This window comes from Podarcis liolepis (genome assembly GCF_965112155.1).
Source record: "Podarcis liolepis genome assembly, chromosome: 3".
Lineage (NCBI taxonomy): Eukaryota > Metazoa > Chordata > Lepidosauria > Squamata > Lacertidae > Podarcis > Podarcis liolepis.
In genome coordinates this window covers 85,870,503-85,890,497 of record NC_139557.1, presented here as the reverse complement: position 1 = coordinate 85,890,497, position 19,995 = coordinate 85,870,503, and the positions used below count along the sequence as shown (strand labels likewise).

The window sequence follows — 19,995 nt, the reverse complement described above, 5'->3', positions numbered from 1 at the left end:
GGCAGGGTTGGAGGCAAAAGTGGGCAAAGGAATTTAACTTTTGTACCCTTGGCTATATTCCAGCTATGCCAAAGTATATTTTGTAGAATCATAAGAGTTGGAAGGGACCCTGAGGATCATCTAGTCCAACCCCTTGCAGCTGTGAGATGTTTCTACAACCTCCATGTACATCCAGGCAAGCATGATTCACAGTTCAGGAACATATTCTGGTTAGGAAAAAGCATCCAAAGGGCCTAGAGCAAAGCCAGTGAAGGAAATGCTCTGGACTCTCCCTCCATGAGACTGAACTATCAGCACCCCCTGCTGGAAGCAGGCTTGGCAGCAGGATCTTATTGTATGCATATGCAACTATGCATGGCTGCAGGGTGTGCCTTGCCCACAAGCCCAAAGCAGTTGACAACCCCTGCTTGCAGAGCAGATGCCAGTAATGAGAAGCATGTAAGAAACGTGACTACTTAAAGAGACAGTCTCTGAACCTGTCAAAATAGTCCTACCACCTTCAGGAGACAAAACTAAGCAGGTGGATTTTTCTACAAGAGAATTGACTTGAAAATAAGTCATCTTGTTGCACAATGACAACGGGGAGCAGGGATGGGTAACTTATGGCCAACAGACCAAGTGTGTTTCCAAAAGTGACTGTGATACCATACCATTTTGCTCAATGCACTTCATATGGAGGCACCCAAAGATGCTTCCCCTAACAACCTGTAGTTGGGAGTCCCCAACATGGTGCCCTTATAGCACATGCACCCACCAAGGCCAAGAGAGACCTGGAACCCATGAGAACCTGAACCCATTGAAACAGATTGAATTTGCTGGAGGTTTGTTCTTGCCCAGAGCTGTTCCTCCACACTCCGTATGCCCTCTAACCAGCATGAATGTGGCAATGGAAGCAGCAATGTGGGTTCCAGGGTGGGGGCTTTGGGGCACCATGAGGATCATTTTTACTCTGGCAAGTATACTCATTTTTTTGTAAGGTGTGCCCACAAGAAATCCCCTAAAAACAGATCACATTTGAGGTCTACAGTCTTGTTCCATGGCATGTTTCTGCCCAGTGTAAAAAACAATGCCACGCGGCTTTAATTCATTTATAATTTGCGGAAGAATCCTTGTAAAAACCATAAGGATTTGTTTTGAGAATCCAATGTTTGTACTGACAATTGCTGGATCTAGGATTTTTAGATGTCAGATCTGTAGTTTGATACTGGGTTTAGGGGAATATTCCATTTAAATATCATGCAAATGTAAGAGGAGCCATTTTGAGGCTGGAGTGCCCACACCACTTTCTCAGAATTCCACATGTACACACAAGCTCAAGAAGGTCGGGGTGTTCTGGCACATGACACCTGAACTAGGAACCAGTTTCCACTCTTGATTGGGGGGTGGGGTGGCTCTCTGCACCAGTTTGTGACAAGGACCATGTGCTCCACAAGAAAAGAAATCCACCACAATACCACTTCATTGTAAACCACATTCTTTGTTATTTTAATTCCAGTAAAACAAAACCAAATACAAACAGCCAACAAGAGTACAAGTCCCTGCTCTCTGAGGACAAAGGGCAGCAGTGAGGGAGGGAGGCAAGGAGTCAACTCACTGCTCTATTAGTGGGGAGGACATTCACTGTGTTCACCTCAGCTATGGTAGGATGGATGCTTGGTGGCCCAGCAGAAAAAGGATAAAACCCGCACGGGGGGAGGGAAAACCTAAAACCAGTGGGCCGGTCCCTTTCCCCTAAAGCAGCATTTTTTTCTAAACAAGCAGAAAGACAGATCAGATAGGTGTGAAGACCCCTTGTCACACTGGCTACCAATTATACAGGAAGGTAGTGAGAGACTGCTTACGAAGGCATGCCAGAGCACTGCCGGAGCCAGTCTTCCTGAGCAAGGCGATGGTGCAGGGAATGGATGGGGGCAAGACAGAGGGGGAGGTCAGCGCCCTCTCTTTAATCCACCTCCTCCATGCGTGAGGCATCCTCGTCTCCTTCCAGAGGGGGAATATCTTCAGAGACCGCGGCACTAGGCTCTTCAGCAGCAACCTCATCTTCATCAATCCCTGAAATAGTAAGCGTGCAATAGAAAATCATTTTTAGGCCGTTCAAGGCTAGAAAGGGTCTCTTTAAGAGCCAGGCTTGCATTCCTTTCTCATTTGCAAGCAATCATTCTGCCCCCTGTGGCACATTGGTTGTGCTCAGTTTGGAGCCCTCCAAAAGCATGAGGGCCTGAAGTGAGGAGCCTCCATGAAGAGAGAAGGGTCCTCACGCGTGTGGCGAGCTCAGAGCCATGACCTGCTGCTTCTCCCTGCAGGTTTGTTTACATACAAGGAGACTCAGTGCCCTAACAGGGCTTTAATAAGGCCACATATGTAGCAGTAACAAAGGAAAGACTTGTTAGCCTTATGCTGCAGTACTACAGAATGACCTTCATGGAAGCTCCTTAGGCATATATCTACAATTTTTAGAAAAAGTGGGCAGACTAAAGAACATTTGCCAATATCCATCGCAATCTCAGTAATGCTTACAACAGCCTGGAAAGGTGCGGCAAAGTTATCTCCATGCTGTACATGCTGGGGGGCAGGTACTGAGAGAACAGACATTTCCATCAGTAGCAAAGTCATAGAAAAGGTCCAATCTTAGCTTGGGCTCTCAGACCTTCACATCCACCACCCTGTGTTACAGGCTGGAATCCTTTCTTGGTACTCCCAAAATTAATTGACATTTAGGTTCCAAGTCTGCTTTCCACACCAGCTACAGGCAATTTCACATCCTTCTGCTCACCAAGCCTCACTTATAAAAACACTCCCCACTGTTATACCTCTCCTGCCCTTTTCACAACAATATCACAATTCTATGTGACTAACCCACCTTCATGTTTCCGCCACCACTGCCACAACAAAGTTCACCCCGAGGGTAGAGAAGAATGAGTGTGCATTTGTGGGTAGAGTAACCAAGTAAATTGGACCTTCCTGAGGCCAAAAAACCCAAGTTGTTTGACAAGCCCTGGATTGAATACATCAGGGTCACAAAAAGGCTAGAAGCCTCTCTTTAAGTGGCCATATTCCATTTCCTCAATGGCAGAAAAAATAGGCTTTGCTGCTCCCCATCTCCCAGCAACTCACCGAGCCCCAGCTTGATCATCCTATAGATACGGTTGGAGTGAGTCTGTGGATCCTCCAAGGAGAAGCCAGAGGAAAGCAGCGCTGTCTCAAAGAGCAGCACCACAAGGTCCTTGACGGCCTTGTCATTCTTGTCTGCCTCCGCCTTCTGACGCAGTGTCTCTACAATGGGGTGGTCAGGATTGATCTCCAGGTGCTTCTTGGCCATCATGTAGCCCATGGTGGAATTGTCTCGCAAGGCCTGGGCCTTCATGATACGTTCCATGTTGGCGGTCCAGCCATAGGTGCTGGTGACAATACAGCAGGGCGAGGAGACCAGCCTGTTTGAGACCGTCACCTAGATAAGACACCAGATGCCAAATCATGAGCCTTCATCAAAAAATGTTTATTATTATTATTATTATTAACCTATCTGACTGGGTTTCCCCAGCCACTCTGGGTGGCTTACAGCACATCTAAAAATACAGTGGTGCCCCGCAAGACGGAAAACCCGCTAGACGAAAGGGTTTTCCGTTTTGGAGGCGCTTCGCAAAACGAATTTCCCTATGGGCTTCCTTCGCAAGACGAAAGCCCATAGGGAAATCTCTGGGACAGCGGGGAACCGCAGCGCGTCTTCCCCACTGTCCTCGGACCTCCTCCGAAGGCTGGCGGTGGGGCGGAGAGACCTCCTCCCGCCGCCAGGCTTCGGAAGGATGCTCCGAAGGCTGGCGGCGGGAGGGCGGCTCTCCGCCCCACCGCCAGGCTTCGGAAGGCTGCTCCGAAGCCTGGCGGCGGGAGGAGGTCTCTCCGCCCCACCGCCAGCCTTCGGAAGGCTCCTCCGAAGCCTGGCGGTGGGGCGGAGAGACCTCCTCCCGCTGCCAACCTTCGGAAGGCTCCTCCGAAGGCTGGCGGTGGGGCGGAGAGACCTTCTCCCCGCGCCAGCCTTCGGATGGATGTCCTGAAGACTTGCGGTGGGAGGAGGGTTTTCCTTCCCACCGCCAACATTCAGAATGCTGTTCTGAATGTTGGCGGTGGGGAGGAAAAACCCTCCTCCCACCGCCAGCCCCGGGAACAGAGGAGAAGCGCTGCGCCCCTTCCCCTCTGTTCCCGTACCTGTCCTGAAGTCCTGCGGTGGGGAGAAAAGCCCTTCTCCGCACCGCCAGCCTGGCAAGCGGTTTCCCTAGGAACGCATTAATTGATTTTCAATGCATTCCTATGGGAAACCGTGCTTCGCAAGAAGAAAAACTCGCAAGAAGAAAAAGCTTGCGCAACGAATTAATTTCGTCTTGCGAGGCACCACTGTATAAGAAAAACAAGCTTTAAAAACCTCCTGATACAGGGCTGCCTTCAGATGTCTTCTAAAAGTTGTGTAATTCTTTATCTCCTTGACATCTGAAGGGAGGGTGTTCCACAGGGAGGGCACCACTACCAAGAAGGCCCTCTGCCTTCTTGGCACATGTGTGTGGTCAGGCAGATAAAGGGACAAAGCACACTCACCTTTTCAACTTTCTTCTCCAGGATTTCCTTCATGAGTTTGCAAAGGTTCTCAAACTTGGCTTTGCTCTCCTCCATCTTCTTCTTCTCATCCTCATCCTCTGGCAGCTCCAGCCCTTCTTTGGTGACGGACACCAAGGTCTTGCCATCAAATTCCTTCAGCTGCTGGACGCTATACTCATCAATGGGCTCTGTCATGTACACCACCTCAAAACCACGTTTCCTCACTCGCTCCACAAAGGCAGAGTTAGCCACCTGCTCCTTGCTCTCACCTGCAGCACAAGAGATTAGAGGAGCTAACATCAGGCTGCACATCATGGACTCCAACAAAGCTCCATTTTTAAAGAGAGTAATGCTGCTCTCATAACAAGCATGTTTCAGCTGGTCTTGCATTTTGCTAAGCCTTGTGGATGGGGCCCCCAAACCTGGCAAGACTAGGAAGGTATCAAAACAGGAGATTTTTGCACCCAACACTCAAAACAGAGGGCACCAAGGTCATCTTCTAATAGAGACCAATATTCTAGTACAGAGCAAATCAAGATGTATTTGGGTCTACATTTGCTGAATCTAAGCTTCAGTCCCTATTATAAATGTGCCTTCCTTTTGTGCAATTTAATCAGCACACATTATGTGGATTGTGCAATTTAGGACCTTGAAAGGTATGTTTTCCCATTTTTTATCATGCACTGAGAAATTAGACTGGAACTTTAAAATTTTGAAATGGGGGGCAAAGATGTGTAAAAGAATTGACAGATATTTGGAAGTCCTTCTGAATTAACTCTTACTGGTTTCACGGCGTTTAATTAAAACTTGGGAGATTTTTAGCTCCTGTCTCTGGAATCATGAAGGTTAGAGTTGGATTTTCAATCTCTCTTCAATTAAAGAAAAGAGCCACCACCCCCAGAAGATCCAAGGAAGGTAATCTATTAAAGGAGAATTGACCAAAGGCACAAATAGCTCATAAATTGATGCCAGAGCAGCCAAGGCGACTTCAGTGGAAATAAAATTCCCAGGTTCCACTACAACCAAAGATTCCTGCTCAAAGGAATCATCATTCCACTGTGAGGAGACAAGGTTTGATCAGCTTTTACCTGTGATGTAATAGATGCTTTTCTGGTTTTCCTTCATACGGGACACATATTCAGAGAGGGAATTCATCTCATCACCGGAGTGGGAAGTGTGGTACCTCAACAGTTCTGACAGGCGTTTCCTGTTGGTAGAGTCCTCATGGATCCCCAGCTATGGACAAAAGATGTTTTAGATGCATTGATTTGGATTTATAGATTCCAAATAGTATGGGCAAAAAAATGTCACTATTGACAGATGGGCAGCCCAACCCAGGGTGGTTGGGGAGAGAAGAACTGGACTCTAAATAAATAGGTACCCAACTGGCCAGGCTAATAAATGGACATGCAGGGCAACAGGTGTTCAGGCTAGAGTTAAGCTTTCTGATAATCTAAAATTACTGCTTAGCTTCACTCTCCACTTTTCTGAGCAGATGCTTATGGCCTGAAGATTTCCCAGCCTTTTCACAATCATGAGGACTAGAACTGTTTTTTTTAAAGAACACTTCCCCTAATTAAAAACAAAACAAAACACAGGGTAGCAGAAGCCAGGAGCAAGAAATTCTACTGCAACAGATTGTTTTGCTGCCCAAGTTACTGTGCTCAACCCACTCTGAGACAGCGGGCTGGTCAGCTCTCACCTTGAGATTTTTGGAGAAGGCTTCATAGAACTTCTTGTAGTTTTCTTTGTCCTCCGCCAGCTCTGCAAAAAGCTCCAGGCATTTCTTGACGATGTTCTTGCGAATCACTTTGAGAATCTTGCTTTGTTGCAGCATCTCACGGGAGATGTTCAGGGGCAGATCCTCAGAGTCCACTACACCCCGGATGAAGTCTGATTTAACAAAAGAAAGGAAGAAATAAAATCAGAGACTAAACGAGACATGACAACTGATAGGTAATCTGAGCAAGGGAGTACCATTTCTTTGTTCTACATAAGTGATCCAGGGAGAAGGGACAAGAAAGTGTGTACATACATGGCAATTCAGCCTTCCCCAAAAGTGCCCTTCACAGAACTCAGCAGAAGGGCTTTGCTCATTTTCAGAGTCTCCACCCTGCAGATTTTCATATGGTTTGGTTTTCCATAGAATTACTGTATGGTTTGATTCTCTTCCTTGGACCAATGTTGTGCAGTATTATTATTTTTTAAGGAGAGGATGAACGGGTGGGTGGCAGGTTAGGCCAGGTGGTATTTCATCCCAACCTACGAAAGCATTTTATAAGCAAAACAGTGCCCAATTGGAATGCAAGCCTCAGGTGTTTGGGAAGAACAGCGCAAAGAACTTGCAGAGGGAGCTGACCTATGTCATGACCCCCTTGCACTAATTCCCCCCTGCGCCACCACAGTTCTACAAATAGCAGAGGAAGATAAATGAGTACACTAAGCCAGGCTGGCTGGGGTGGGAGATACAGCTTTGCTAGAGATCAGCGATGGGGAACATGTGTCACTCCAATCCCCATCAGCTCCACCTAGCATGACCAATGGTTAAGGATGATGGGAATTGTAGTCCATAAGCATCTAGCGATGCCACCTTGTTCTGGGAGTTTGAAAAACCAGAATGAAATTTTACTTCAATACTGGCATTGCACAGATGGGTCAAACAAGGGTGATAAAAACAGCCCAATATTCTAAGTGAGGTAAGGGAGGAACAGAGAGAGGGAGCTTACTCAGGTACTCTGGGATGAGTTCATCACAGCTGTCCATAATGAAGACGCGCCTCACATAGAGCTTGATGTTGTTCTTTTTCTTCTTGTTCTCAAAGAGGTCAAATGGGGCCCGGCGTGGGATGAAGAGAAGCGCCCGGAATTCCAACTGACCCTCCACAGAGAAGTGCTGTGAAGTTTGGGAACATCAGATGAGCTAGTGAGCAGCCCTTTGGGGAAAACACACACTGGCAGCAAAAGTACCATAGAAAGACTTCTGTGTGGACTGGACTTGTTAGATATTCCTGGCAAAACTTGCTAGGCAAGAGGAAGCTTCCGAGACTCCACCGTGCTAGAATTTCTTGCACCCCAGTAGAGTTCAACAGGTGCCACTTATTGCATTAGTGCTAAATGGACAAGAGAAGCTGCACCTCTTCATTTGCAACCCAGAACACAGCTGGAAATGGACAAAAACTTGCCCCAGCATGGAATCTGGCAGCCATACACCTAGTTCCAATTATTTCATTCAAGAGACCCTTCTCTCCTCTAGCCTGAGGGGGTGTGTTTGTTTGTTTTTTAAACTTTTCAATGATACCTCAGTTAATACTTTAAAACATACTGCTATACTTCTACCCCCTGGGCAGCTATGAATGGGTGCAGACAACTCTAATGAAACCTAGTGACACTTAGAAAATATATCCCAGTGGAGAACTGCAAGCTTCTTCCTCCATGAAGCGGTCTCTTCTATCCCCTTCACATAATAATGCATACATTCTTCAGTTAGGGTTGCTGTATTTCAAAAATCTGGACATAAAAGGTTGCTTGGCAGTGGCAAAGTTGTTGAGCTTTTTTTAAATGGAAAAACCACACTGCCAGCATGGGCTGCCATACACCTGAATTTTCCAGACATTTTGCCAATTTCTACCTGGGCACTGCTGCCAACCACAGTATTCTGGATATGTCCAGGAAATTCCAGATGTATGGCAACCCTATTTAAGTGCTCAGCTTCTTAGTTAGCAGATGCTGCTGCCCTGTATTGCCATCTTGTCTGCTACTTTCTCTCTGGGCCTTTGCTCACTACGGAGAACCAAGTACAGTAGATATCAGCAGTTATATATCTGCCACTCTCACCTTAACAGCCAGATGGTCTTCCCAATCATTAGTCAAGCTCTTGTAGAACTCGCCATACTCCTCCTGAGTGATGTCATCAGGGTTTCGGGTCCAGATGGGCTTGGTCTTGTTCAGCTCCTCCTGGTCAATGTACTTTTCCTTGATCTTCTTGGTCTTCTTCTTGCTCTTGCCACCTTCCTCCTCTTCATCTGAGCCCACATCTTCAATCTTGGGCTTCTCCTCTTCATCCTTGGGGGCTGCCTCTTCATCCTCCTTCTCCACTTTTTCCTCCTCCACCTCATCGTCGCTGATTTCCTTCTCACGCTCCTTCTCCAGCTGCAAGAAGAGAACCTTGTTACTGTACTGCAGGTTTATCAAGAGGGTTAAAGTTAAAAGGGTCTAACCTGGGCGTGGGCCATATTCAGAGAATGGGGGGTTATTGTACTGTGTATGAAGCATGCACACACAGATGGGCACCCTTTGTCTTGCCAACTTCACACCTATACTTCCACCAGGTAGAGAGTATGGCCGTTCTGCTTCTCATGCTAGTCAAGGGAACAGAGTTTCAAACCACCACTACCATCTAGAGTGTGGTCACTGCTTTCTCAGGCCTGTGACCAGGCCACAACCCAAGATGTGGCAGAACTTTTTAAAAAGCCTACCACAGGATGGAGCTGCTCTACACTGCAACACATGAGAATGCTTCCCAAGTGAAACAGCACTTGAAATTACAAGTGCCACTTCACTTTAGCACCCTAAACACTTTAAAGCATGCAAGACTTCACTCATCAACTGGTGTGTCAGCACCCAATATTGGGTCATGGTCTGATTTAAGGTGGCTCATTAACAGCAGCACTAACCGCAATAAAAATATATAATAAAAATTAAGAAATGGATTCCCAAATCCATTTTTGTGTTGAAGGTGGGTCCCAGTCTGAAACGAAATTCAATAAATAACATCAACAGCAGTCTAAGTCACAGGCCAGTACAATGCTCCTATAAAATCCATTTCAGAAGCTGCAGGACTGCTCTACAAGTACAGGCAGTATATGAATAGTCCAGCTCTCTCTCCTGGGCTCTCCTTCATGGAGAGACTTTAGCACTCCAACAGCAGCACAATGTGGAACAGTTTCCACCATATACCTAAAAGTGGCTGTGGAAATGGAACTCCTTTGACCCCTTGGAGCAGCTCCTCTCGTATACCTACATAGAGGGTGATAGGGTAGCCGATGAACTGGGAGTGCTTCTTCACCACTTCCTTGATGCGACGTTCCTCCAGGTATTCAGTCTGATCTTCCTTCAGGTGCAAGATCACTTTGGTACCACGGCCAATGGGTTCGCCTAAAACAAAGAACAAGAGGAACTAAGCCTGGGTTGCGGAGCTGCAGTCCAAAACATCTGGGGAGCACCAGGTTGGTGAAGGCTGGTGGGAGACTCCAGAAGGCCATGTCAGGTCTGTGGTTCCTTAGAACGTGTTCCTGGTCAGAGCCAACATCTCCAGCAGGTGGAAGACTGGCCATTATTGGGGGAGGTAGTCCTTGTTTTGGAGAGGCTGATATAAAAAAACTTAGTTTTTGTCTTCTAAGAGCAAGTCGTAGGTCTTATAATTGGTAAGAACTCATTCTTAAGTGTACATATGCAGCCTAAGACTGTTCAGAGGAAACCTACGAGGCTACTAAAGGTAAAGGTAAAGGTACCCCTGACCATTAGGTCCAGTTGTGACAGACTCTGGGGTTGCGGCGCTCATCTCGCTTTATTGGCCGAGGGAGCTGGCGTACAGCTTCCGGGTCATGTGGCCAGCATGACTAAGCCGCTTCTGGCAAACCAGAGCAGCGCATGGAAATACCGTTTACCTTCCTGCCAGAGCGGTACCTATTTATCTACTTGCACTCTAACGTGCTTTCCAATTGCTAGGTTGGCAGGAGCAGGGACAGAGCAACAGGAGCTCACCCCGCCATGGGGATACGAACCACTGACCTTCTGATCGGCAAGTCCTAGGCTCTGTGGTTTAACCCACAGCGCCACCCGCGTCCCTTTTATGAGGCTACTAGAAAGAAGGTAAGAGCCGGCTGGATCAGGCCAATAGCCTATCTAGTCCAGCATCCTGTTCACAGAGCGGCTAACCGGATGCCTGTGTCAAATTCACAAACAGGAGTGCTCTCCCTCAGCCATTGAGAGCCTTATCATCCACAAACCTCCCTAATCCTCTTTTAAAGCCATCCAAGTTGGTGGCTATCACTGCTTTGGAGGGAGCAAATTCCAAAGTTTATCTTTGTGCTATGTGAATGAATGCCTTTCTTCCTGTCCCAAAACCTCCAACATTCAGTTTCATTAGATGCCCAGGAGTTCTAGTATCATGAGGGAGAAAAACAAATTTCTCTATCCACTTTCTCCATGCCATGCTTAATTTTTCAAACTTCTATCATGTCACCTCTTACTTGCCTTTTGTCTAAACTAAAAAGTCCTAAATGCTGCAATTTCCCCTGTATTTCAGATGCAGTCCAGATTTTTATAACAACACTTGTGATATTGGCAGTTTTATTTTCAATTCATTTCCTAATGATCCTAGTATGGAATTTGTCTTTTTTACAGCTGTCGCACACCGGGTCGAAATCTTGATTCACAACTAGCGTTGCCATTTCCTCCCCTGTAAACTCAAGCTATGCACCTAATGACAATATGCAAGGACACCTATTTATAGCTGCCTCAGAAATATGAAAAGCATGAGGTGACGCAGATAATACATTTATTTTGTATCTCTTGCATCAACAGATAATTATGGTTTCTTTTTTATTTCCTTATGGAATGCTTTTGAGAATTCTGTGGTGGAGAAGAGATGCTATTTATACACTGTTTAATAAAATATTATTTAAAAGTGAAAAATGTCACTTCACGCTCAATCTGCCTCATGAAACCAGAAAAACAGAGATCCCAAATGCACTGTAAATGATGCATGAAGTCCCAGCAACATAGCAGAGGGATTCTGGGACCAGCAAACAATGTGCTGCTGCACCATGAATGATGTCCCAACCTCCATGCTCTTTTGGAAATGACTGGAAGGTCTCCTGGGTAACAAGTCTTTTTTGCTGGTTACTTCTCAACCTCACCAGCAGAGGGCAGAAAAGAAGAGAAGAGGAAGGATTACAGTGGTACCTCTGGTTAAGTACTTACAGGTAATTTGTTCCAGATGTCTGTTCTTAACCTGATGTACCACTTTAACTAATGGGGCCTCCCCCCACCGCGATTTCTGTTCTTATCCTGAGGTAAAGTTCTTAACCTGAGGTACTACTTCTGGGTTAGTGGAGTCTGTAACCCAAAGTGTTTGTAACCCGAGGTACCACTGTACTACGGTTCCTACTTTTGGGTCATGTATGAGACTGCCACATTCCCCCTTCTACTTCAAATTCAAGACAGCCTTTGAGAACCCCTTGATCACTTGCTGTTGGGGGCATCTGCCATCACATACCATGGTCAGTTTTGACAGTGAAGGAGCCGCCTGCAGATGACTCCCAAGCATACTGTTCATCATCGTTGTGCTTGGTGATAACCACAACTTTCTCAGCCACCAGGTAAGCAGAGTAAAAGCCCACACCGAACTGTCCAATCATGGAGATGTCTGCACCAGCCTGTAGATGGAAAAGAGACTAGATGCTTGGAAAGGAAAGCTAACATACATATGCATAGACAGAGTTTCTAAATGACCAGAAAGCTATGTTCTAGACATGAAGAGCTGGCAGGAAATAAGGCAACACCCAGGTTAGATGCACCTTTATAATGAATTTAGATTTTTTTGTTTATTTTAAAAATAGGAATGGTGCAAAACAGTGAAGCAGCTTATGAGTGAGGTGCTGTATTTTGTGGGGGGGGGGGGATAAAAATTCATAGGCAAAGGATTCAACATCCTGAAAGCCTTTGTTTAGATTATATTAAAAGCAGCCTTCTTCCTCTTAAAATCAGGGAGAGGACCTGTGGCCCTAATTTACTGGAAATCAACTCTTATCAGCCCCAGAGAACATGGCCAATGGCCAGGGATGGTAGGAATTTAAATCAGGTGGCATCAGGAGCACAGGTTTCCTACCATAAGACTATATATAAAGTGCATGGATAGTGGCTGATGAATTTCTCAGATGAGCACATGAGACAATAATTTCCACTTATCAAGGGGATTAGATACCCTGTACAGTTCTCCTCTCCAGTAGAATGTTGTTAAATAAGCACCAATTTGCCTACTTTGCATGTAATTATTTTAATTTCTAATATAGATGTTAAGTAAGAGATTCAGGTTTTCCTGCTAAAGTATCCCAGATTCTTTGAATGTGAAATTCAAGCATGCCTCTATATGCCAGATCCCTTGTCTCTCTGCTTATTTAAGTCAACAAACTAAAGTTGTTGCTCTCCATCCTTTCCAAAAATCTCATCCACCAGCCACCCACCTGCAAGGCTTCCATGAAGGCTTTGGTGCCAGACTTCGCAATGGTGCCCAGATTGTTGATAAGGTCTGCCTTTGTCATGCCAATACCGGTGTCCACCAAGGTGAGGGTGCGATCATGGGGATTGGGAATGATATCTATCTTCAGCTCTTTGCCACTTTCCAGCTTTGAGGGATCTGTCAGACTCTCATAGCGGATCTTGTCCAGTGCCTATGGGACAAGAAAAAATAGGTAAGGATGGGATGATCGAACAGACAATCTCAATTTCAGAATCTGTATCACTTCCACAGAACTGCATGTAAGCAAACAAAATGTTTCATGATGCTATCAGTTTTCAGATTTTACAGATCTACAAACCGTTGTCAAAGTTAACGGCATTGTTGTGACACTAAGTAGCTATTTGAAATTTGCTATATAAAAATACAAATCTCAGTCACTTTATATTCCACATATCCAACGATGATGGTGATCAGTTGTCCTGCGATGTTTAGGTCCCCCCCCCGCCCAACTTTCACTTTGTTTGCTGTTAAATTACATGGAATTTACGAAGCTTGGGGATCCAAATTGCCATTACTGAAATGAATGAGGAAGAGAAACTTCTGAAGACCAAAGCTAACATAAATCCTTTTAATTCTCGACAACTTCTCAAAATAGGGCAGAGAAAATGTTAGCATTTTACTTGTATCACCAATTCCATTTTAATGTTGTTATACGACTTTAAAAAACAATGGAGTATTTTTTTGTTTCTGTAAAAAATAGTATTCCTTGTTTTTTTAAAAAAACATTACCTAGGACTACAGGGTAACCACTGGACCTCAGGAATAACACTTATCCTAGGAAGTTCATTCTGCTCAGATATGACTTTATCATGACACAGAAGTTAACACTCTCATAAAGCAAACTTGTAACAATGATTTCTTATTTCTACTTTTTTAAACCTATTAGGCTACTGGAACATATTGGACCCCCTTTTTTTTACTATGAGTATTTCACTTAGGCATTTTTTTGTTTGTTTTGGATTCTCATGTTTATTAGACTATTTTGAAATGTGATGCCAACACTTGCCCACACCCTTGAACTGGAGCCATGCTGAAATCTATTCCAATCATTGTTTCCAGGTAGGACTTTAACGGGGCCCACTAGAGCCAGCGATACCGTCAAAACAAAACTCTGCCGGAGGCTTAAGAAGGAACAAAGCCTGTTCAGAAAGGGATGAGTAAAATCTCAGAGCAGTATGAAGGAGAGGTGAACCAGTTCCCCCAGCACTTGTTAGCACATGCCTACTGCAAAGCTGCTTCTGTGGGTGAAAGGAAGAAATGGAGCCAATGTGATCAATCCATGTCAGAACGCTGCTTCTGCATGAGAAGGTTCTGCTTAAAGTCCCAGAAGCAAACCTGGCACAGGGTTATTGCTCTCCTGGAAGGAAGAGTATGAGGACCTCCCTCTCTCTCTTATTAATAAACTAAGGAAGGTAGGAGCGGCTCAACTGGTGAGGCACACCAACAGCAAGAGCCCCCCAGTGGTTGCCGTTGATAGGAAAGGAGAGGGGCTAGGCAGTGGGGAGGTTGGGGCTACACAGCAGAACCAATCCAGCACTCCTACCATTGCACCCAGCCTTGTCCTTCCCAGGAAGTGGCAATCAACATTGCTGCTGGGCAAGCTACTCCTGAAGGGAGAATAGGAGGGAGATTTATAAAATTATTCATGATGCTAAAATATATATAAGAGGAAATTGCGTGTGAGCTCTCTCTCTCATATATAATAATAGACCCAACAAAATTTGGGCAGCAGATTTAGGACCAAGTAAGTATTTCAGCACACAATGCAGAATTATAGAATTTGTCGTCATAAGGTGTGGCCATCGCCACTGGCTTAGAGGATTTAAAAGGGGAATATCACCAGCCATTATAACCACAAACAGCTGCTCTGTAGCAACCGGCAAACAATGGCAACATGTCTTCATGCCTTTCTTTTGGGCATCTTGAGAGCATCTGGCTATCCACTGACAAAAACAAGATGCCAGACTAAATGCATCTTTGGCTTGTTCCAGCAGGGTTTTTAAATATAGGAATCTGTCCACATTGTCCACCTTCCTAACTCTCAACAGATTGCATGCTATAGTGTAGGCTTCCCCAACCTGTGGTCCTCCAATGTTATTAGACCACAGCTCCCATCATCTCTGACAACTAGCCCCACTGGCTGGGGCTGATGGGCGCTGGATTCCAACATCATCTAAAGGGCAAAAGGTTGGGAAGGTTGTCCCCATCTTAACTTCTAAGGTAACCAGTCCATGCTTTACCTAGTAAAAGATGGAAAGTGAGTGCTCACTTCTAGTTAATACCAGCAGTTGGCTTGATCAAATGTTTGTCCCTACTGCTAAGCCTTTTTTTCAGTATTGCCAAGATGAGGGGAAATCATTTAATCAGATTTGAAGAAGAAGAAAATCCCAAGTTTATCTTTCTAAAAAGATAGGACAATTAAATCTGAAACAAATTATGTGAAAACTCAAATACCCTGAGGGAAAGGCGGCATTTCTTCAAAAATAAAGAACCACTGTAAAAATACATTTTTCAAGATCAATCATTACCAAATGGCAAAAAAGGTTATTTACTATGCAGTTACTATCCGTTTGGGACTGTGAAATAGATTCCATATTATACTGCTGTTATAGGTTTGATACTGGGGGCTAGGCTATAGCAAGTGCTGAAATGCACCAGGATCTAGACTCTGGGCCCAGGAAACGCCATTCTGTGGATCACTGGGAGACCTATACCATTGTGCCCAGGGCTTGCCTTTGATGCAAAGTTTTAAAGACACCCATGGCAAGCCCCACTTGCAGAGAAACAACCAGGAAAACATTATAAGGCACCCAATTATTCATCTGTGGCTTTCTAGGCCCCACACCTTATGCTGTGTTAAGGCAGGTGGGCCTTGCAAGGCAAAGTAGGACCCCAGCAGGCTTCATTTTGTTTTGAAGCCCGCCATATTGTTTAACTTCTTGAACTCTGCAAGCTACTCCACAACTGACATTATGAATATGAAAAAAGAAAGTAAATGTCCTAACAGCTTGCTCTGCCCAAGCCTTGCTTCTAGAAAGCTCTAGGCACTTAATGGTCTCTAAAGAAACAAAAAATGTGCATGCTGCAATGGAGTTTTTGGAATGTCTTCTACTTTGTGTTTTTGGGATCAGGACAGAACAGGTGTGTTCTGCAACTAGAAGAAATGGCTGGCAAGTAGTGTAGCCTCATACAGAGTATAAATGCTCTATTTAATTAAATGTTTATGGATAGCTCAACTAATGAGCGTGCACCACTGTTTGGGAAATATATGAAGTTCCAATGGGAAACTCAATTTAAATAAATTATTTAAATTCTAGATTTAAGTATTATTCCTTCTTCCACACAGCTCTTCTCCTTCCTCCCCACTCTAGGTCAACATACTCACATCAGAGGCGTTGGAAATGATCTCCCGCATAAAGATTTCCTTGTTGGAGTAAAAGGTGTTGATTATCAGGGACATAAGCTGGGCAATCTCTGCCTGGAAGGCAAAGGTTTCCACCTCCTCTTCGCCATGCTGGGTTTGGATTTCTTCAGGCATCTGGAATACAAACCAAGATGTCAGTATCTTTGTTATACAGGGTTACTAACATTTACCACAGCTTCATCAGTTGCTAATTTGTTTCCAGGTTTAATTTATGGCACCCACACTGCTGTTAAAAGCCCCAAACTAGGCCCCAACTACCTGAAAGACCACCTCCTTGCCCTACAGATCCTCTCAGGAGTTCAGATAAGCAGAGGGGGTCCTCTTGGTAGCTGTGGCACCCTCAGAAGTTCAAGTGTGGCAGCCCTTAAATTATGGCATTCCCTCTCTAGTGGTGCATCTGACACCATCCTGCTTTTGTCTTACGCTGAAGACACATCTCTTTATCCTAGCTGTTGACACTTAAATATATTCTAGGACCCACTCTAGTTGTGATTGTAATTTGTTTTTTTAAGCTGTTTTTAGTATTTTATTTTACATTGACGTGATCCACCCTGGAACCTTTGTATTCAGTGAGGTTAGTATAAATTGACTCAGTAATCCTTATGACCACCTTGAAAGGCATATCCCCACATTGTCGTCCTCCTACAAACACTGGGCAGCGATAGAGACCTCCTAAAAGCTAGCTAGTCAAGTTTGCAAGAGCAAAGATGTGATGCAGAGACACTGTGTGTAGCTCAGCTACACATGCTATGTCTACAGCAAGAATGAGAAGCTGTGGTCCTCCAGTTTCTGTTGGACTGCAACCTCCATCATCCTTGACCAGTGGCCATGTTGGCAGGAGCAGGAGTCCTAACAGCATCTGGAGGCTGATAGGTTCCCCATCCCTGTTAGTCTGACACTGCATGATGGAGTCCTGAACTTCAGCTTGCTAGAGTCAAAGAAAGATTCACTGAACATTTCCTGGGACACCGCTATCTTTCTTCCTCGGCTCCTGCGAACAAAAAGGACTTATCTACTGCCAGGATTAGTGCAAGGCTGAACTAGATCAAGGCCACCGGCAGGCATCTTCTTGCATCACATGTTTTGCAGTAGAGCAGGGGGCCAGCAGGCTTAACTTCCCCGACGTTTTCATTCACTGGCCCGCCATTTGTAAAAACCCAGTTAGCAAGATTTAAACCTCTAAGTTGAAGCAATGGGAATTCCTCGATCTAAGTCCCCTCCCGTCCAATTTCTCCTGTTTTCTTAGCTGCATCTGGGATAAAAGCCGGCTGCCTGGGGAAGTCGAGGCTAAACCGATTCCCTTTCGGCACAAGGCCGAAGACCCGAGACCAGGCGAGCCATTGTTGAACCGGCCACTTAAGCCGTTAGAAGATGAGCGCCATTAGGGCGGCGGCAGCAGCAACCGCCACCATCCACCATGAGCGGGTGGTTTTGCTTCTCTTTCACACCTTCTCCCCCGCGAGGAACTGCGCTCAGCCAAGGCCGGTAAGAGGAAAAGCCGAGCGCGGGGAAGAGAAGCCGCAAGGCCTCGAGGGAGGGAGGCAGGGGCTGCGGGAGGCGCCAGGGCTCCGGGCCCCGAGAATGACGCGCTCGGGCACCAGGCCTGGCTAGGCCCACGAGCGCGCGCGCCTCTCCTCAGCCGGGTGGCGCTGACCCCCCTCCCCCACGCGCGTGTCTGCGCGGCCGATCCTGTCAGCGGCGCCTCTGAGGAAACCCTTCGCGGGGTCTGGGGCCAGACCTAGCCGAGGAAGAAGAGGCGGCGGCGACGGGCACATGGCCCCCCGGAGGAAGCAGGTGCGGCGCCGCTCCTCTGCCCTTCTACCCGCAGCATCCCTCGGGACACCGCCGTCGCCTCACGCGGCGCCCTTCTTTTGGGAATGGGGTGGGTGGGGGGAATTAGCCCCCCCCCCCGCTTACTTTGATCGACGGCGGGAGATAAGCCTGGAGCACGGCCTGGTCTTGACGACAGAGATCGCGGCACAGCCAGGAGAGGAGCGCGGACCGCCTCTTGCAGACCTATATAGCGGCTGAGTCCGGAGCCTCGCGTCCCTTTGCTCCCTCCGCCTTAAAAGGGCCTGGTGCTCGGCTCGGCTCGGCTCCGACAGCCTCCTCCCTCCCCTCCCCTTCGCACTTCGACGGCTCTTCTTCTCGCCTGAAGCTCAGGGACTCCCGGGTCCCGCTTCTTCTCCCTGTGCCGTTTCGAAAGGAATGGCTAGGAATAACGAACGACGTGCAAATGATAAGTGCGGTCTGTTAAAGACGTCGATTAGCTCGCCTGTTAACCCGTCAAATGTGCATTAATTTGTATGGGAAGTGTAGAGTTCAGAATCAAGTACTGTAAACAGATTTTTCGTTTTGTGATGATGGATGCATGTATTCTCAGTCAACATTTTCAGAAGAGGAATTCCTTATGTGAGGAAGAAGAACGCTTCTTTTAAGATAGTCCAGTTACAGTTTTTTTAAAATAAATAAATAAATACTTTTATTTTCATTGGAATCCTGGAATATTAGAGGTGGAAGTTACCTTGGAGGTAGATCTATGCAGGTAGATCTCTATGCAGGTTCTTTGATGCTGGATGCAAATATAAAGGTAAATGGACCCCTGACCATTAGGTCCAGTCGCAGACAACTCTGGGATTGTGGTGCTCATCTCGCTTTACTGTCAGAGGGAGCCGGCGTACTGCTTCCAGGTCATGTGGCCAGCATGACTAAACCGCTTCTGGCAAACCAGAGCAGCACACGGAAACGCCGTTTACCTTCCCGCTGGAGCGGTACCTATTTATCTACTTCCACTTTGACGTGCTTTCAAAGTGCTAGGTTGGCAGGAGCAGGGACCGAGCAACGGGAGCTCACCCCGTCGCGGGGATTCAAACCGCCGACCTTCTGATCGGCAAGTCCTGTGGTTTAACCCACAGTGCCACCTGCGTCCCGGATGCAAATATAGGATGCTTTAAAAAAATGGCAGCCCAGTCTCCAGCAAAGGAGAGCCCAATGCCTCTCAAGGCAGTCTTTTTGCAGGTCACATAGCTCTCACCCCAATATTTAACTGGAAATTGCTTCCCTGCAATTCCCACCCATCGATCCTACTCCTGCTTTCTGTGACAGATATTGTTGTTGTTTAGTCGTTTAGTCGTGTCCGACTCTTCGTGACCCCATGGACCAGAGCACGCCAGGCACTTCTGTCCTCCACTGCCTCCCGCAGTTTGATCAAACTCATGCTAGTAGCTTCAAGAACACCATCCAACCATCTCATTCTCTGTCATCCCCTTCTCCTTGTGCCCTCCATCTTTCCCAACATCAGGGTCTTTTCCAGGGAGTCTTCTCTTCTCATGAGGTGGCCAAAGTATTGGAGCCTCAGCTTCACGATCTGTCCTTCCAGGGAGCACTCAGGGCTGATTTCCTTCAGAATGGAGAGGTTTGATCTTCTTGCAGTCCATGGGACTCTCAAGAGTCTCCTCCAGCACCATAATTCAAAAGCATCAATTCTTCGGCGATCAGCCTTCTTTATGGTCCAGCTCTCACTTCCATACATGTGACAGATATTGGAGAACTGCTATTATTTCTCCCATTAATCTCTTAATCTCTTCTCTAGACCAAATACTGTATACCCAGCAATTTTATTGCCTCAAAAGCTTTTAAATGATTCCATCTTGGCTTTTTGGCTAAAATAAAAGGTAATGTGT

The 19,995-nt window shown here is 46.2% G+C and overlaps 1 protein-coding gene across 1 annotated transcript; it reads right to left on the bottom strand.

Moving 5' to 3' along the window:
- Nucleotides 1-1,457: 1,457 nt before the first annotated feature.
- HSP90AB1 (heat shock protein 90 alpha family class B member 1) lies at nucleotides 1,458-18,520 on the bottom strand. The gene is made up of 12 exons (XM_083497138.1): nucleotides 18,230-18,520; nucleotides 16,274-16,426; nucleotides 12,833-13,039; nucleotides 11,866-12,025; nucleotides 9,607-9,740; nucleotides 8,421-8,735; nucleotides 7,314-7,479; nucleotides 6,290-6,480; nucleotides 5,676-5,823; nucleotides 4,588-4,856; nucleotides 3,115-3,448; nucleotides 1,458-2,052 (listed from the first exon to the last, which is right to left on the bottom strand). The coding sequence occupies exons 2-12, from the start codon at nucleotides 16,424-16,426 to the stop codon at nucleotides 1,943-1,945; spliced, it is 2,187 nt and encodes a 728-aa protein (XP_083353264.1). The 5' UTR covers nucleotides 18,230-18,520; the 3' UTR covers nucleotides 1,458-1,942.
- Between the last annotated feature and the right edge of the window lie 1,475 nt (nucleotides 18,521-19,995).

Coding starts and splice junctions, on each gene's coding strand:
- HSP90AB1 (XM_083497138.1), bottom strand. CDS start 16,426: ATGCCTGAAGAAATCCAAACCCAGCATGGCGAAGAGGAGGTGGAAACC. Junction 6,481..7,313: donor ACTCATCCCAGAGTACCTGA/GTAAGCTCCCTC, acceptor TTGTTAAATCAG/ACTTCATCCGGGGTGTAGTG. Junction 2,053..3,114: donor GATGATCAAGCTGGGGCTCG/GTGAGTTGCTGG, acceptor TTACTATTTCAG/GGATTGATGAAGATGAGGTT.